Source organism: Cottoperca gobio, chromosome 18 (assembly GCF_900634415.1).
Source record: "Cottoperca gobio chromosome 18, fCotGob3.1, whole genome shotgun sequence".
Lineage (NCBI taxonomy): Eukaryota > Metazoa > Chordata > Actinopteri > Perciformes > Bovichtidae > Cottoperca > Cottoperca gobio.
The window spans coordinates 13,994,683-14,014,270 of NC_041372.1; the positions used below are offsets into that span (position 1 = coordinate 13,994,683).

The 19,588-nt window shown below is 42.8% G+C and overlaps 1 protein-coding gene across 1 annotated transcript in view; it reads right to left on the bottom strand.

Annotated features, from left to right (window-relative positions):
- Nucleotides 1–19,588, bottom strand: part of LOC115024043 (dysferlin-like) — a 49,010-nt gene that overhangs the window by 17,103 nt on the left and 12,319 nt on the right. Inside the window, 22 exon segments of the mRNA XM_029455423.1 lie at nt 10,653–10,726; nt 10,819–10,999; nt 13,233–13,394; nt 13,509–13,610; nt 13,914–13,955; nt 14,173–14,440; nt 14,622–14,728; nt 14,971–15,095; nt 15,496–15,673; nt 15,751–15,864; nt 16,014–16,129; nt 16,414–16,446; nt 17,261–17,343; nt 17,483–17,526; nt 17,638–17,706; nt 17,796–17,899; nt 17,980–18,106; nt 18,519–18,634; nt 18,854–18,884; nt 19,011–19,061; nt 19,153–19,215; nt 19,305–19,433. Coding sequence (XP_029311283.1) covers nt 10,653–10,726; nt 10,819–10,999; nt 13,233–13,394; nt 13,509–13,610; nt 13,914–13,955; nt 14,173–14,440; nt 14,622–14,728; nt 14,971–15,095; nt 15,496–15,673; nt 15,751–15,864; nt 16,014–16,129; nt 16,414–16,446; nt 17,261–17,343; nt 17,483–17,526; nt 17,638–17,706; nt 17,796–17,899; nt 17,980–18,106; nt 18,519–18,634; nt 18,854–18,884; nt 19,011–19,061; nt 19,153–19,215; nt 19,305–19,433 — 2,319 coding nt within the window.

Here is a 19,588-nt window from a genome sequence, read left to right on the forward strand (position 1 = left end):
ACACACACGCAGTGGTCTGCTCAGGGTGTCAGTGCGGTTTGCAGCCTATCATTACGCCCTGCAGGGGAAGCCAGGCTAACCAAACCAAGACTGGCACTGCCAAGATTTACACAAGAGCTCCGAGCGGCTCCAGAAACGCTTTTGGTGGGGAAACCCCTTCCACAGCAGCGAGAGGTCAGAGGTCAAGGCAGCAATTCCCATAGAAAGCAAAACGTATGGAGCGTTTGGGAGCTTTCTGTTGACAATGTATCACCAGGACGTTCCTCTGAGACTCACTGAGTAACACTGCCAGTGAGCAAAGTTCTCCATGGAAGGAAGATGAATATATATTCAAGATATTCCCTCATTTGGTATTTTTATTACTGGCAAAATACATTGTTTGTACATTCTCTTTAGGCCTCGCCACACACACACACGACATACAACACACACACACACACACACACACCGGTGGCGTGGAGGAGCTTTGTTCCTTTATGGATGTATTTAAGCAGACAGATTCGTGAAGCCTTACAGAGGAGATAACGGCACACACTCTTTACACTTCAACACTGATTGTCCACGTTACATAACGAACTGCTGCACAGGAGACGGAGGCAGCGATGGCCAATCATGTGCAAGGAGGCCCAGAAGTCTGCAGGTCTTAATGATCAACCAACCTGAAACCACCGTCCTGCACAAAACCTGCACGGGTTCTCTGTATCTCCAAAATAAACTGTCCCCTGAGAAGAATGTGGAAAGGCTGGGGGAGATGTGTCAGCAGAGCTGTTTGTGTGTGTTTGTCATCCCCTCCGCTGTGGTTTCAAGGCAGAGCACCAAACCTCAAGTAGAAATCTGTGGTGTTTTCACATAAATAAAAGTCTTCTTTGCTATCACTGATTGACGTTACACAGTAGTGACTCCATCTACATGCAGCTCCTGAGAGCTTTTCCATTTGCTGTTCAACACTCAGGCTGCCGGCAGCTCGCTTCTTCTGACGTGCAGGAAACGATGCATGCAAGAGTTCTGGCTAGTTCTGCGTGAGCTAAAGAAGAACTGGGTTGTAGCGTTAGCAATGACCGCCGCCGTTGAATCGGGGAGGGATGACCGAGAACGCCAAGAAGCATTTTACTGCACAAAACACTGTATTTGCACAGAATCGCTGCAGCAGCAGAGATCTCGTACCTTCTTCCTCATCGTAATCGGCCTACATTACCCAGAGTGCAACACGACCGCCAACACTTGGAGATTTACGTGCATTTTGTAGGTTCATCGCTACAAGGGATAACTTTCATATATCACGTTTGCTCCATCGTCAGTGTGAGATGATCGATTAGAGCAGCTTTAAAGCAGATTGCACATCTCTACATTAAGATCACAAACATTCAGGGATTGTTAATCCTGCAGTATTCTACGTGCTGAAGTCTGGCGGGTTGTTAGAGCAACCATCTGAAGGACCTTCTGGAGGTAAACAGCAGCTCACATCAGTCTGACGCTCAAATTAGCAGAACTAGAAAAACAATAATAATTTAGCTATTTTGACGTCTTCTTTCTGCTCAGTGTCATTATAGGGCCGTGAATGTGTTTTCATAAACCCCCAGAAATGCCACAAAGTCACCTGGCGTGAAGCCATTTCAGTTAGTTTGTCTGGTTCCAACGCGGCCAGGAAGGATTTATGGAACACGAGGCAAATACAACGTTTTCAGAGTGGGATCATAATCGAACTTGACTCGTTGTTGGCGATGAACTGGGATAGTTTTGATGGGAATTAATGGCAGAGGAGAGACGCAGAACAACCGCAGTTTTTGAAGGGGCATAAATTTATATAAAACACGTCACCGATGGAAAACATAGAGACAAAAACCAACGCAACCACCTTCAGTGAGGAGCGAGCAAAGCAAGGAGGGGAGGCTGCTCTGATGCATCTATCATCGAGCCTGGCCGCCACCGATGAAACGTGACACACAATGTTCGTTTTCCATCCGAGCGATGTTAGATCTCAAATATCTCAAGGGGGGGGGGGTCGGTGCCTCGGAGGTTTGAGGAGCCATGACGCTGCTGACAGCCGATCTTCTTAAACTTTTCCAACTCTGAAACTGAATCTGAGTGATCCGCCTTGGAAGCCGCTCCGCTGAGCGCACGCGGCTGCAGTAATCTGGTAATCATCAGACGTACGCCCATGACCCGTTTTTTGGTCGCAACCCAGAGATTAAGAAGCCACGATTTGCAGCACACGAGAGCGAGCGCTCTCTCTCTGCTGCCATGAGATATTAGTACGCCCTCTTTTTCCTAATTTCACTCAAACCGTTTCTGATTCTTTTCCTTCCCTCTGCTTCTCTTTAAGTCACTTTCTCCCTCCTTAACCCGCTCTTATTTATCCATCCCTCCCGCGGCCTTTAGTAACTGTCTGCTTACAGAGACTTGTGGTATAGAGGATCTATAGCAGCTCTGTTGACTTTGGCCCCGGCCAGACAGAAAGTCGAGCCTTTAATTTGACTGGTTTCAATATCTGACCCTTAATAAAACAAATATCTTTGTTTGGAGAGAAAGAAATCACCGCCAATTACTGTCGAGCGAGGAGGGAGCCGGCTCTACTGGATGTGTGCGCAGCCTGGTCCGGGTCAAGCTAAGTCTTCAAATTGACCTGGCTTAGATAAATAAAATGAAAGAATGTAACAAGGAGCTTGGTCTCCCCTCAGACCTGGGCTCACGTTTCCTCTGTAACCACACGGCTCGCTGTGTTGCTCTGTAAAAAACACGGATTTCTTTAGTGCAAAGTATTTTCCTGATCCGCGACCAAAAGAGCAGAATGTAAAACGTTTCTTCGTTTTCTTTATCTCATTCCTTCCACACCGACCCTCGTCTCTGTGCAGCCACGTGCAGTGTGTGAGTTTAAATACACTTCATCGATAAAGGGCTTTCCTCTACTACTGTCTGCTGCAAAGCATTGTGGGTCACTGTGAGCGTGAGGAACCTTAAACAATCAGTGTTATATCTTAGCTGACCATTTGCATGACACATGAAGATTTTTGTATGTATTTATACCACAGTTACAGGCAGTTATTGGTCATTTCATGTCCTTTTTGCAGGTTTCTGCAGTCCTTAAAAGGCCTAACATTTGATTTCTAAAATTAAAGGTTAGTTAGTTAGGTTAAGATTTCCCCAAAAGTCATATTTATAATCATAAAAGTCTGATTTATAATCATAAAAGTCTTATTTATAATCATAAAAGTCTGATTTATAATCATAAAAGTCTTATTTATAATCATAAAAGTCTCATTTATAATCATAAAAGTCTAATTAATAATTATAAAAGTATTTTTTATAATCATAAAAGTCTTATTTATAATAATAAAAGTCTTATTTATAATCATAAAAGTATTATATTTAATCATAAAAGTCTAATTTATAATCATAAAAGTCTCATTAATAATTATAAAAGTATTTTTATAATCATAAACGTCTCATTAATAATCATAAAAGTCTTATTTATAATCATAAAAGTCTTATTCATAATCATAAAAGTCTCCTTTATAATCATAAAAGTCTCTTTTATAATCACAAAAGACTTATTTATAATCATAAAAGTCTCTTTTATAATCATAAAAGTCTTATTTATAATCATAAAAGTCTTATTTATAATCATAAAAGTCTTATTTATAATTAAAAAAGTCTAATTTATAACCATAAAAGTCTTATTCATAATCATAAAAGTCTCATTTATAATAATAAAAGTCATATTTATAATCATAAAAGTCTCATTCATAATAATAAAAGTCTTATTTATAATCATAAAAGTCTCATTCATAATAATAAAAGTCTTATTTATAATCATAAAAGTCTCATTCATAATAATAAAAGTCTTATTTATAATAATAAAAGTCTTATTTATAATCATAAAAGTCTCATTTATAATAATAAAAGTCTCATTTATAACAATAAAAGTCTTATTTATAATCATAAAAGTCTTATTTATAATCATAAAAGTCTCATTTATAATAATAAAAGTCTCATTTATAACAATAAAAGTCTTATTTATAATCATAAAAGTCTTATTTATAATTATAAAAGTCTTATTTATAATTATAAAAGTCTTATTTATAATAATAAAAGTCTTATTTATAATCATAAAAGTCTTATTTATAATAATAAAAGTCTTATTTATAATTATAAAAAGTCTTATTTATAATTAAAAAAGTCTATTTATAATCCTAAAAGTCTCATTTATAATCAGAAAAGATGCAGAGATGCAGTGAAACCCGTCAAATGTGACATGAATGTATTAAATATTAAGAACAGATGTGTTTATGTTGATTATGTTGCCGATGTGAACAGATCTGTCACAAGTATAAACTTTAATCTCACACGAACATGTTCAACATCTGAAAATGAGGTGATCACAAGAAAAGTGTGAGAAGAGAAAGAAAGTGGTCGAGAGTGAATGTGAAGGCTGGACGTGACAGAAAGAAAGGAGTTAAAAGATGAGTGTGTTACCTACATGAAGGCTGGAGCTAGAAGCAGAAAGGTTAATGATAGCTGAACCGGATCCATCTGCAAGCTTGCACACACACACACGCACACACACACACACACACAGAGAAACACACACACTCTCAGGTTAGCTGGTTAGCCACAATGTTAGCATCAAATCACAGCGAACAAATGTTGAATAAACAAACAATTAGAATAATTTTATACAAAACGTTGGTGCGTAATATAAATGCACAGTGTATTCTTTAACGTCACATTACACACCAACATCAGCTCACATGTTGGTGACTCACACACACACGTGTCTCTCAAACAGCAACAATTCATCCAAAATGTTGTTTTGTGAGGGAAAAAGTGAGTGAACTGCTTTACTCAAAATCCATTTCATTCCCCGGGAGGTCCCCGCTCTGTGAGGCGCCGACAGCAGCGCCGGGTTAACGCTGAACCGGCCCGACGGAGGCCCAGATTAGAAAGACAAAGTGTTTATATGAGGTCACGGAGGAGCTGAGCACATGGAGGGGCAGAAGAAGAAGACAGGAAGGGCGCGGCGGGGACGGTGGGAAACATCAGCGAGGATGCAAACAACCCCGACATGTGTGGGTGGACATGATCCAAAGAGGGTCGTTTACTGCAGATACTCAGCGTAATGTAGCGACCTGTGTTAGAATGGGACGCTTCACGCTGCAAGGTCAGAGTCACAGTCACAAGTCTCCTCAACGCTAAAGCTGGCCCACCTGCAGTCTGTCCGTGTTCACCACCTGTACTACGAGCGCTTCAATGTCCTTTTCTTCTGTGCATAACGACCAATGTTTCCTTTGTGTTCTCGTGCGACAAACTTTCACACACACTGATGAACATTAGCTTAGATCATTCTGCACATTTCTGGACCTCCCATGTCACCAAACATTTAATGATGCCCCCCCGAAGACAACTGAGTTTTTGCATCAGACCTGTGTGTGTGTGTGTGTGTGTGCGTGTGCGTGTGTGTGTGTGTGTGTGTGTCGTGGCGCCTGTGGGTTAAGGGATAACAAAGATGGACACACAAGTAAATTAAAGAGCAGAGAGATGATGGAGGGATCACAGAGGGGGTGAGTGGTAGATGAACCGCAACAATGACGAGAGAGAAGAAGAAAGAGGAGGATAACATGCCCTTTAATGAGCCACCACATCAAACCCACTGTCAGCTTGATCGATAGAGAAGGAGAGAAGGGATGAGAGAATGATGTAAAGGGGTAGAGCGGGATGGAGGAAGAGAACGAATGAGGATTTAAATGGAAACAGAGTGATGGAGGAAAAGAAAGATGGAGAGTTAAGGAAAGATGTAGCGGGTAAAGAAAAGTAGGGATGAGTAAAGATGAGTGAAGAGGATAAGACAGATGGAGGGAAACAATTAGAGGAGGGAGGAGGAGGCAAAGAAGGATAGAAAGACTAAAGGGAGGCACACGGTGATACAAGAAAAGTAGGAAGGAAACGAAAGGTGAAGGAGGAAGGTGTGAAAGGAAAAGTGTGTCAGGAAGGAAGCAAAGATGGGGTTTTCCAGGGAGAAGGAAAAGGACCGAGTAGAACGAAGCAAGAGGGTTGTGCAGGAGTAAAGGTGGGAAGAAAGGAGAGAAGTTCAAAGGAAGAAGAAACTGAATTAGCAAAAAAAGCAGCAGAAAAAGGAAGGAAGTGAAGACAGGAAGTGAAGATGCAAAGGAAGAGTATAGGAGGAAAAGAGTTGTGGAGGAAAGAAAAAGAAAAAGAGAGAAATGCGAGGGAAAAGGTGGAGGGAATGAAGCAAGGGAGGGTTAATGAGGAGGAAAGAGGAGAAGGAAGAAGTGAAAAAGGATGGAGAGAAGAAGATATGGATGAAGGAAGTGAAGAGGGGGTGAAAGGACAGGAAGGAAACTTTGAAGGAAAGCAGCAAGGAAAGGAAAGGAAAGGAGGAAATGAAAAAAGATGGAGGGAGAGTTCCAGCGCAGTCACACACACACACACACACACACACACACTGTCTTGTATAATATCGAGGGTCAGATTTTCCCCTTCAGTGATCACCAGGAGGAAGACTTCACTGAGAGAGGGGAGATAGAAGGGGGGGAGAAGGATGAAAGGAGAGAAGGTGGAGAGAAAGAGGATAGGATGGGGAGGAGAGGGGGAGAAACAATAGGAGGGGAAAAGTGAGAAGTAGAGGAGAGAAGAAGACGAGAAGATAAAAGGAGAAGGGAGGAGGACCACGATCGAGAGAGGATACTAAAGGAGAGGAGTCGAGGAGAAAAAATTGAGGAAGACATAAGAGGGAAAAGTAGAGGAGTCGAGGAGGGAAGAGAAGAGAGGGGAAAAGGAGACCAGGAGAGGAGAGACAACGAGTGGGAAGGGATGACAGGAGAGGACACAAGGAGACGGGTGTAAGGGAGGAAGAAGAGATAGCAGGAGAGAGAAGAGGAGGAAGCCTGATGCTCAGAAACCAAAGAGGTGAAGAGAAAAAGGAAGAATGAAAACCGACGGAGGAGAGGAAAAAGTGAGGAGCAGAGAAGCTGCAGGAATCCAGAACAGAAGTCTTGAGTTCTTGGATCCACAGCGAGGAGGCTGACAGGAATCACAAGCTTCCCCGTCTCTGAATGTTACTTCACAACTCTTAAGAAGGAGCCAGCCCAGTGGTTTTCCATGTTGGAGCCCATTAGCTTCAAACCCCGTTCACTTCAACAGAACAGCAGAACATTTTCCAAGATCTACCAAACTGTCTGCACTGATTTCTGAAGGAGCTGCCGTTTGTTTTTACACAATCATCAATTATGAAGCTAACGTAGCTTAGCATAGAGGCTTGAAGCAGACTGAGCAGTGTTACGATCCAATCGGCTTCAGTTAAATATGACTAGTACATACAATAGTTATTCATAAGTATTGATGATTCATTAAGAAAGTTCTTGTTTTGCTCAGTTAAACTGTGTCCTCCCTCCGGTTCTAATTTTAAATACTGGCTTCAAACAAACTGGACATCAGGACATTTCACATTTCCTTTGCGACGACGTCTCTTTAACGAAATGTTTAAAAACAAATCCCGGTTGCTGTGAGTCACTGCTCTTTCCCACGTAATCTCTCCGTTCATCTCTTCTCTCTCCACCGCCGAACGACCACTTCCTGTCTCTTCTCCTCGGACTATTTTTAGTAAATGCAACAACAACATTATAAAACACAATAATTAGTTTTTATGTTCTCTCTTATGGTCTGGTTTGATGATGTGCATTCCTCTCCAGCTCCTTTCAGTCCTTTTGGTACAAAAGTGATTACACAAAGATATCTGTGGTGTGTGTGTGTGTGTGTGTGTGTGTGTGTGTGTGTGTGTGTGTCTACATTATGTATGTTTGCCCCCTCAGCAGAGTATATGAAAGCCTTATGCAGCCTGCCAAACCAACGAGCCCAAATTATGTTGTCTCCTGATTTCATACAATCCTCTATTCACTAATGTACACAAAGAAACCATTAATAGACAAGTGTGTGTGTGTGTGTGTGTGTGTGTGTGTGTGTGTGTGTGTGTGTGTGTGTGTGTGTGTTTACAGACTTTGCATTCTACCGTAACTGACTTCATGCTCCTCAAAGACAATATTTTCCTCCGCTTAATGGAAATATATTTATTTGCTTTCTTGCTGTGAGTCAGCGGAGAAGATTGATTCTCGTGTTAAATAGGAAGCTACAGCTAGCAGCCGGCTAGCATGAGCAGTAGGAAACAGCTAGCATGAGCAGTAGGAAACAGCTAGCATGAGCAGTAAGCAACAGCTAGCATGAGCAGTAGGAAACAGCTAGCATGAGCAGTAGAAACAGCTAGCATGAGTAGTAGGAAACAGCTAGCATGAGCAGTAGGAAACAGCTAGCATGAGCAGTAGGAAACAGCTAGCATGAGCAGTAGAAAATAGCTAGCATGAGCAGTAGGAAACAACTAGCATGAGCAGTAGAAACAGCTAGCATGAGCAGTAGGAAACAGCTAGCATGAGCAGTAGGAAACAGCTAGCATGAGCAGTAGGAAACCGCTAGCATGACTCTGTAGGAAACAGCTAGCATGAGTAGTAGGAAACAGCTAGCATGAGCAGTAGGAAACAGCTAGCATGAGCAGTAGGAAACAGCTAGCATGGCTCTAAAGGCCTTTACTAACCAGCGGCGGGTTTTATTGTGCAATTAATTTTGTTTACGTCATGATCACTTTCGCACAGCCTGGGAATATTACGCGGCACAAAAGCAACGTAACAGGAAGTATGTGCCGTTTGTGAATGCCTTAAAGCTCATTAACCGAGTCTGTATGCTACGCTAATTTAGCTGCAGCCTCATATTCTGTAGTGTATATCCAAAATTGAATTTACAGGCCATGTAGCAAATTTGAATGAAACATAAAATATAGATGATAATTGTAGATTATTGTTCTCACTAACTTTTTATAGGTCATATTCTGAAAGTCTTTCGAAAGGAGCTCAAGAGGTCAAATGTTCAACACGTCACACACACACAATCTGCTTCCTCTCGACTCTCGAGTCCTGACTCTGTGTGTGTGTCCTCATGAACGTGTGGTTACATCTGTGGGTTTGAGTGTGTGTATAAGTGTGTGTGCGTGATGAAATGTCAATTGTGTGTGTGTGAAACTAGAGAATATTATGCAGGGATTAGGTCGATTGGAAAATAGTTTCCATGTTCCTCCTTTAACGGCGAGAGGAAGAAAGAAAGAGGAGAGAAAACTGAACGTCTCAAACTTTAAGAAAAGAGACGGGAAGGGAACGAGAGAGAAAGAGAGAGAGAACGAGAGAGAAGAGAGAAAGAGAGAGAAAGAGAAGAGAAACGAGAGATAAGAGAGAGAAAGAGAGAGAGAGAGAAAGAGAAGAGAACGAGAGAGAACGAGAGAGAACGAAAGAGAACGAGAGAGAACGAGAGAGAAAGAGAGAAAGAGAGAGAACGAGAGAGAACGAGAGGAGAAAGAGAGCGAAAGAGAGACAACGAGAGAGAAGAGAGAGAACGAGAGAGAAAGAGAGAGACACGAGAGAGAAAGAGAGAGAATGAGAGAGAAAGAGAGACAACGAGAGAGAAACGAGAGGAGAACGATAGACAAAGAGAGAACGAGAGGGAAAAAGAGAGAGAAAGAGAGGAGAAAAGAGAGACAACGAGAGAGAAAGAGAGAGAAAGAGAGAGAACGAGAGGAACGAGAGAAACGAGAGGAAAGAGAGAACGAGAGAGAAAGAGAGAGAACGAAGAAGAGAGAAAGAGAGAGAGAACGAAAGAGAGAGAAAAAACGAGAGAGAACGCTAACGACTGGTGACCAACACGGGTCTCGTGGTCGCCACGGTAACCACCAACCACAGAGACGGTTGCCATGTCATCATGTCAGAACATGTTTATTTATGCTGCTGGTACCACTGAACCACACACACACACACACACACACACACACACACACACGAAGATACAGACAAGACACCACACACACACACACACAGACTCACGCAAACACACACACACACACAAAGACACACACACAGACACACACACAGACAGACAAAGACACACACGCACACACACACACACAGACAGACAAAGACACACACACACACAACACACACACAGACAGACAAAGACACACACACAGACACACACAGACAGACAAAGACACACACACAGACACACACACGTTCCCTGTGGAAAAATGAGTGTTTGTTATTTGCCCTTTACACCAGAAAAAAACACATTTACGTACTCCTACATGATGCACATACACAGTTAAACAAGCATCAACAGAAATGTCAGGACACACACACACACACTCACACACACGCACACACACTCACACACACACACATTCTTCAGACATGCGTTTGGAAAATCACTGGCTCTTTGGGTATTTAACCACTTACAGTCGGTTCAGCTGTAATGAAGAGCAACTGGAGAACAAAAGTTCAGCTGCAGCTTTTCTTTCTTCAAATGTTTGCTCGTGAATCTGATGATGTGATTGGATCAATAAATGTGAAACCTGAAGCAGCGTCTTCTGCTCAGTGACTGATGGCGCTCAGACTGTGGTTCACTTCCTGTTAACCAGCGCATGAAGAGTATTACAGAAGATATGTGCTGAGTGGCCGGGACCTCAAAGTCTTTCCATGGGATTCACACTTTATGTTTCTGGTCACATGCTGCTGTTAACCCTACTGCTCCGAAATACGGGATTTTACCTGGTCGGGCACGAGCGGCTCCTCGTCATCGATGTCTATGAAAACCTCCCCACAAATGTACTGCGGCGTGTCACCTGCACATACAAACACACGCAGAACAACATGTTTAACGTTGATCATCTTTCCCGCTCTTCACTAGACGTGTTCATATCTGCCATCGTCTTACGTCTCCATCCCTCCTCCTCCTCCTGCTCCTCCGCCGCCGCTCCCTCCTCCTCCAGGCTGCACCGAAAGTCCTCCAGCGAGCGGATGGTGCACTGACCGACCACCGGCTTCCTGCCAAACTGACGGTTGTCGATGACTTTGATGACGATCGGCGGCATGTAGAGCTCCTCACAGGGAAGTCTCTGTGGAGAAATAAACAAGCAGAAAGACGTGTAAAATATACAAACTGGTTCTAATTGGTTATGCCACCTGCCCGCCTGATGCTGATTGGCTATGGCTGCTGACTGTCTGAAGTTGATTGGTCACGCCTTGGTGACAGTCCAATCAGGGCATCGCTGCACCTCAGCTGACCCCGCCCACGCACAGGGAGAAATGTGAGGGCAATCAGGACGCAGACCAAACTCAGTTTACGATTTAAAACAAATGTTTACGTGGAAAGTGACACTAAAGACGCAACTTTTATCTTAAACGACAACGTGGCGGACGATGAGCTCCTCCACGTGTACCAACACACTTTATTTAAACCTCAGGCTCATCTAATGTCACCACAACTTACTTATTATTATTATTATTATTATTATTATTATTCAGTGTGCACGTCACCAGCGACTCAACCAGAAGAAACAAGTGGGTCACTGTAATCCATTTGATGCCTCTGGCTTTAAACGAGCTGATGAGGCCAAAGTCACACAATAAACTGAGAGACCATTTGTCTCTTCAAAGGAAAGCACGCACATGGCGTTCTCTTAAACCCCCACACACACGAGAACACTCACGCCGTCAACTTAAGACCTTAACATTGTTAACATTAGCTGCTTGGACTCGCTTCAGGAGCATTTCAGGGGAAAGTGTGTGCGTGTTTCCACAGTCCGGTCGGGGTCAACACGCCACTTTAATCTCGTTAACAATAAACTGCCGGATTTGTATTTGAGGGAATATGTGAATATTTCCATCCAATTAAAGCTGTCACAATAAGAGTGAGGTGATCAGACACTAACCTCTGCAGACGCTGGGAGGAAAACATGCCGAATATTTCCTTATAAGAAAACATTCAACCGAAGTGGACTTTACATTCGTCTGGAACAGAAGATTCACATTTTATTTTGAAAATATTGGCAACAGAGATCAGATTTCTAGGCAGTTAAGTGACTTTTCAAATATAGATTTTACATATAAGCAGCGAGAGAAACTTGTTCTAGTTTTCCTTTCTGGGGATATTTATGGTCCAAACGTTTTATTTGTATACAGTCACTGTTTATGCACATCAGCCATTTAGGGACCAAAATGACATTTGCGTGATTTATCTAAGATATCCCCCTGACGCCCCCTGATGCAGATTAAGTGTCAGACTTGAGTTTAACGATTGCTGACTCTCAACAGTCTTGTCGATTAATGATTCCCGGATATATTTCGGCATCAAATGCGACTCTGACCGCAGAATAACTAACCAGTTAAATGAAGCCACATGTCCAATTGTTTATCTGCTTTAACAATGAGGCTAAATAAACCTCGAACTGCACGAGTCGTCTGAAGGCAGCTGTTCCTACAGGAACGTTCATATCTGTACTTTTACCTATCCTCCCCACATTAAAGAGCTTCCTGAGGTTTAATCTGGCTCATATCAGCACCGTCAACGTGAGGATTATTCATCTGCTCCTGCTTCTCACATTCGGAGCTTCAGAAGTGTCAGCTCGGAGGCTGAAGTCCTGCTCGTTTCCCTGTAACGATGGGATACATTAACTCCATCTGTGTTCTGTGACTTTATGTTTGTGGTGAAACTACCGCCCGGTTAGACAATGGAAGAATATTACGTCTGTACGTTAAATAATTAATCTTAATGTACTTTATTTAAGACAAACTCTGATCTTTTACAAAACCTAACCGAGAGGTTTGGCTGTGTTTTTATTTTGTTACATTAACTAAGTGTTTAAAACTGCAACAATGTATATTTATATATATATATTTATAAATATATTATTTATATATATATATATATATATATATATATATATATAAATATATATTTATATTTATTTATATAAATATATATTTACAAATATATATGTATTTATTTATATATATATATATATATATATATATATATATTTATATAAATATATTTATATATATATGTACATATATATGTATATATACACGTATATATATACACGTGTACATATATACAAATGTTCCCTCTCTGATGGAAAATCAGCTCCACAACAGAGCAGACTTCTACAACGTCCACATCCTGCGTTATGGAAGACTTCTCCTTCTCTGCAGGAGGAACAGTGGAGTCCATTATGATGAAGACAGATGACTCAAACCACATCACAGCTCTCATCAGCCATGAAAGCCTCGGCGCTGATTACCTCCACGTAATGAGTGTATAAGTACAGCGTGTCTCCGTGTCCTCACCACATCAAGGATCAGCGTGTTGACGTCAAAGTTGGGCTTCTTCTTCATGCTGCGGATGACGCAGCTCTGGACCATGACGCCTCCACACTCCACCTGCAGGCTCGGGGAGGTGATGCTTGCCAGCTGGAAACTCTTCAGGTTGCGGACGCCCCACGCTAAGATCTGACAGAGGGGGGGGGGGAGTCTTTAAGTATTTTTAGTCATAAGCTAAGTCCACCACAGCGGCAGTTTGAGGAGAGAAACACGTATCGTAGTCGTGGTGAATCTCATTGATACCTCGATGGCGGTTCTCTGCAGAACAGGTTTGATTCCCTGAGGAACCACGAAGACGTTGGGCTCTCTCTGGGGGGGCGGGTGAGGAAGGTCCGACTCCTCCGGCTGCCAATAGGAACGCAGGAGAGTGATGAGTCAGTGACAGGTCATCAAGAAGAAGAAGAGGACGAGCCGTGCAGGGTCAGCATGTTTCATGTCAGGAGCCATGTTTTTATTTTACAGAACAAGCCTGCTGCTGTTAGCATGAGCAGAAACATGCTGGAGATGACATGTTGCATTAGTGTTGTTGGCTTTTTAAAGATAAAAAAGAGCAGATGAAGAGGAGGAAGCTGACATGAGGGCCGCTCCATCACATGCATGTATGACTGTGTGTGTGCCGTGGACATGCAGACAGTGTGCACATTGTACCCATTCCTGCAGGTTCTCAGGGAGGAATCCTGGAAACATCAACTGAGGAAGCAGCACCGAAGAAAAACAGAAGAAGAGCAGAGAAATAAAAGCAAAAAGGTCAAACATCAGACCTCCTCCTCTCCTTCTCTCCTTCTCTGCTTCTCTCCTCTTCGTCCTCCTCCTTCCTCTTCCTCTCTCTTTCTTCTTCTTCTTCTTCTTCTTCTTCTTCTTCTTCTTCTTCTTCTTCTTCTTCTTCTTCTTCTTCTAACTAAAGTACGTTGGCAGCAGATGTTCTCAGTGGTTCCTTCACACGCTCCTTCATCAGCTGACGGGGAACATGGTGACTCACCTCCTCGGCCATCATCCTCAGCCTGCTGGCCCAGTCCTCCGCCTGCTCCAGCACGGTGGTCAGCTCCGTGGCAGGTCCGTGCTTCAGAGCCTCCGCCGCTGCGACAATCTGCTGCAGGTGGAGGGAGCGGATGTGTCTCAGCGAGCGGTCCAGAGGGGTCGCACACGGCCACTGATCCAGAGAGGGCAGCTCGTCACTGCAGAGAGAGAGAGGAGGGAGGAAGCACAACAGCACTCAGACTCTACTTACAAATGCAGAACACTTAGAACGTTATATATTGTTGTACTTTAATCTGTAACATATTTATATTCACATGTTCTCTGTGTAAAATCCTGATTTAGCAGAGTCACTAGTAATTATGCAGTAATAGTGTTTACCTGCAGTCCATGATGACCTGATCCAACAGCTCCACCACGCGGAGCTCCACCTCCTCCAGATCTCCGCCCGCCTTCACCTCCAGCTGCACCCGCTGCAGGTGCTCCTCCTGCACACATGTTCAGGACTAAATGCTCCACATTCATTGCACATGTTCTCATTTGCAAGGTCGCAACAAGATGTAGAAGAGCATGAATACAAATGGATGATTTGTGACGAACTCATACAGATATGTACATTTCATGTTTTGCACACATCCTTCTGAGATTATGGACACTTGTATTAACATACCAACACTTTTGATTGTATGCACGAACTCCATAAACAAAATAAATGAGAGTCGACACCCACCAGTCTCTCTATGACAGCCAGCAGCATGTTGAGAGCCTCGATCCTCGGTTTGATCTCTTCCCACTCTGAAGACAGAACCACCACGGGCTTAATGTTTCCCCAGGGGAGGTAATAGTAGTGGCAACCTGGAACACACACACACAGGAGATACAGTTGGCAACGATACACTCTGTGAAATATGAATAAATAAATAGATTTATGTTACTTTCTCAGCTCGACTACAAGAAGATCTTCTAAACCAGAGGCGACCAAACTCACAAAGCAACTTTTACTGCAAACATAATTTAATTTGCTGCATGTTTACGGCACCATTTTGTTATTTATTGGACATTTATGTTGCTTTATTGAACACACGCACCAATTTACCCGCTAAAACTTGATAAACAGCTCATCGTTGTTATGCATACAAGTTTATTTCCATGCAAATTAACTTATTGCACGTATAAAGTAGTTTTGGTTGTTCACTACCATTTTAAATGTCTGTAGCCGTCACCTGGACTACACGGCACCTGACCTTTGACCTACCGTCAAACACAGCCCTGCTGAACTGGGTGGTGGAGGCCAGAGGGAGGCAGGTGTAGTCGAACTTGTTGCCGTAGTTACCGATGCTGACCTCGAACTGGATGGCGTCGTCGACGTCTTGGAGGAGCGTGGCCGAGTAAAACGCCACGAAGAGAGAGAACTTCCTCTTCCGGAGAAACTTCTGTTGAGAGAGAGAGAACGATGGAGGACGCGTTTCTGTGTGTTGTTAAAGGTGTTGATAAGCGTCTCCCGTCTCACCTCCACCACCAGCAGGTCGTCTGACGGGACGTCGTCAGTTCTCTGCTCCGGCTTGTCCGACAGTTTCGTAGTCAGTTCCAGTAAAACTCGACCTCGGTACGCCACGCCCTCCCCCTGACAGACACAAAAAACGTCTTTCAAAAGGTGCAATAAGGGAAACGTTTTAGTCAAATATTAATTCTGAAGGAGGACAAAGAAAGTTCTGGATGGTTTTAATCTATTATTGTATAGTGATTGTATTTATAGTGAACAGTAAACGTTACTTTTCCCAGGTTGAGCGCCTCGTGTGGATCGTTGAAGGCGGTGAACTCTCTCGGGCTGCCGTACAGGTTGACAAAACAAGGACCGAACGTTGGCAGGAAACCAAGACTATCATCGACTGCAACGACACACAGAGAGAAAACAGATTTCATAATAATCAGGGCAGAATGTGCAACAATGAAAATGAAGAAAAAGATTGATTGACTGGTTGGTTGATTGATTGATTGATTGATTGATGAAATATTGAACACTTGACCAAATAGATTCAGAGAATTTCATCGGAATCAAGATGGAAACAGTTATGAGTTGAAAAGAAAAGGAAAATATAGAAATATACGTCACAAAAATGAAGTGAAACAGCTGGAAAATAAAAAAATGGTGTAGAGAGGATGATGGACGTACTGCCAGAGTGGAAGGTCCGTGGAGTCAAGTCATCTGAATGCGTAGAGAGGAAGGATGGTTCAGAATCACAGACACATGTTCAGAGTCAGACAGGAAGGAAAAGCAGGTCTTTGAACGCCACTCAAACCCAACCAGATGCACGCAAAACAAAGCTTAAACAAGGCGATGATGACAATATGCTGCTATATGCTGACGATTCACCGTTATTCTCATGTTTCCAAACAAACACAAAGAACAGATGGCACTTGTCACAAACTGTGAGGAGAACTCATGCACGTCGTCTTCCTCAGGGCGAGACAGCTGTGAGACGCCCTGAGGACATCAGCCAGTTAGTCTTCATGCATCGCACTGAAAGAACGTCCATGCTTTATGTTCACAAACCACAGATCCATCTGAAGCTGTGTGTCAAATATGTTCTCCATCTCCCTGACGGAAACCCTGAACTGAGTCAGATTGGTTTACCAGACGATCTCTGACCAGGCAGAGCCTGCAGAAAACTGATGAATTACGATAAATTCAGAGGGACGGGGGATAAAGCTTAGGGACGACTCGTGATTTTAAGGTTTCCTGCAAAATGCAGAAACCCTAAAACATGGTGTTCATGTGCAAGATGGCTGAGCTGCAATAATAGAAAACCTGCAGCATTTGCAGGGTTATCATTGTTATGCTTATAAAAGAAACAGGTTACACCTTTGGAGTATCAACTTTAATAAAGAGTTTAAAAGAGACAATGCCACATTAATTCATCCGTTCCTGTTTGTGTTTCTTCACAGCAGCCGTTATCTGCAGACAGAAGGACATTCAGCCAGTTCCACCCCAAACCAAACAGTTTCCACGAGTGTCTTACCGTCTATCTCTCCACCGGGGGCGGAGATCTTAGACATACAGAGGTGGGTGGTGCCGATGACATCATTGTGACTGGCTCGGTCCCTGAAATGAGAAAGTGAGGAAAGAAAACTCTGCTTTTAAATGCATTTGCCAGAATATAAACAAACATAAAAGGCCACAGCGTCACACTGAAGTTTGATAAAACACAATAATTAAATAAAGTTATATATCGAGGGTTCACCAGTCCAGGATTCTGATCCTCATCTTCTCACACATGGAGGGAAACTGTGAGGGGGAAACAAAGCATGTGCTGTATAAAGATGACGATGAGTATATTTGTCTTCGCAGCACAATAAAGTCGTAACGTGTGTTTGCACAGTTTCGTGTGTGTCTCACCCTGATCGGCATGCCCAGACTCTGGTTCCATTGTGGATTGGCGTTCTTCTCCATAATCTTAGTGCACACCTGAAAAAATAAATAAAATACAATAAACATTAACTGGTTAGGTTTTGTGTTTAATGTTGGGTTTGGGATACAAATGTTCAAAGACGCACAGTTTTGCCAGCAAAGTGGATCTCCACCAGAGGATCCACCAGGTTCTTCCTGTTGCTGTCAAACCCAAGAATCTGCCTCATCCCGTCCATGAAGGCATCGTCCACTGACAGGAAACAGGAAGTAATCAGAAATCTCTCAAGCTGTATGAGGAGAATGAACAATAAGCACACAGTGGAGACTGACTCTGTGGCAGGTCTTCAGCTCTGAAGATCCTCAGAGTGAACGTGGCTCCTCTCAGAGACAGACCAGCCGGTCTCAGCAGGTTTCCTTCTATATCTTCTTTATCTTCCACACACTCGCGTCTATCAGCCTGGAAACATACAGACACCCACATGTGTTAATGTATTCTTTTTTTACATTACGAAACATATGATATGATTAAAAGATATAATGCAGTTTAAACTATTAATCTAGCCAGTGGAATGCAAAGGCTCTCTTGGATCTTTACACCTTACTTGGGTTTAAAGTGCAGTTGTCTCACTTGTGGTACTTCTGGTTTGAATGCTAACATAAGAATGCTAGCAGGCTAACATTACTATGTTGCAGTATCATTAAAAGCTATACTAATATTTAGCATGTACAGTTCAAAACCATAACAAGCTTACGATTAGCAAGGCAACATGCTAACATTGCTAATATGTAAACACTAGCATGTCGGTGTAACATGCTTAAGTACGTTAGCATTAATGTACAGGCTACATATTGCTGATCTTCTTTCTCACCGGTGGCTCATCTCCAGCGGCCAAAACCAACAGGCTGACCTTCAGGTAACCTTTGACCCCGGCAGAGAGGTCGTCGGGGTCACACAGCAGCAGCCACTTCCTCAAGAAGCAGTGTCCTGAAGAGAGGGGAGCGGGGTTAAACTCTTTGAACTAACCAATAAAATACAAGAACCAAGAAATTCAAAATAAGAACCAGGAAGTAAAAATAATTTCTGATTTTGAAGCTAAAACAATTCCACAAAATGATCCTCTAGATTTGAAAAATAATCAAACTGCTCGTTAGTGACAGTTTTCACACAAATAAAACACCATTAAATCCACATAAACATACTTACTGTGCTCATTGTAGACGGTGCCCACGTCCAACTGTCAAAGATATCAAATGTTTTTAGATGTTTTTGCTTTTCTCTCGGCTGAATCATGATCCCAGAACAAACACACCTTTGAATTCAACTTAATTCCACATATGTTGACAAATAAATGCCAGTTTACCTTGAATTCTCCGATCACAGCATCCGTTCTGAGTGAGCGGGAGTCGCACACCTGTCGGGCAGGTAGAGAGAGTTTACACGTCTTACAGCAGGAAGATACCCTACAGTGAAGTCCAGGAACAAAATGGAGATAAAAAACTCACAGTGATGAAGATCGGCTCATCGAACAAGTCTGACGGAGTCTCGAAGAAGTTCATGAAGAACGTCTGTCGGGAGGAAAACACTCAAGTTGCAGTTTGACACTTAAAGAATTATTAATTAAGTGAATTATTGAACATTTTCTCAGTTTGTTTACCTCATCAAAGAGCGGGCTGTTGCCCTTTCTGATGCGGGTCCTCTTGGTCTGTCCGGATAACATTACCTTGACGACAGGCTTGATGTTGATGCCGGGCAACTGTCGGCCCTCGATGACCCGCACACGAACCTGACGGGGACACACGTGAGCAGGTACTCTATCAAGGTAAGTGACATTAAGCACATAAAACAGTGTTTTGTGACCATAATATGAATTCTGTCCTGTGTGTAATACACCAGAGACACCACACGGCGGCGCTGTGTAAAGACTGCTGATCCAGCACA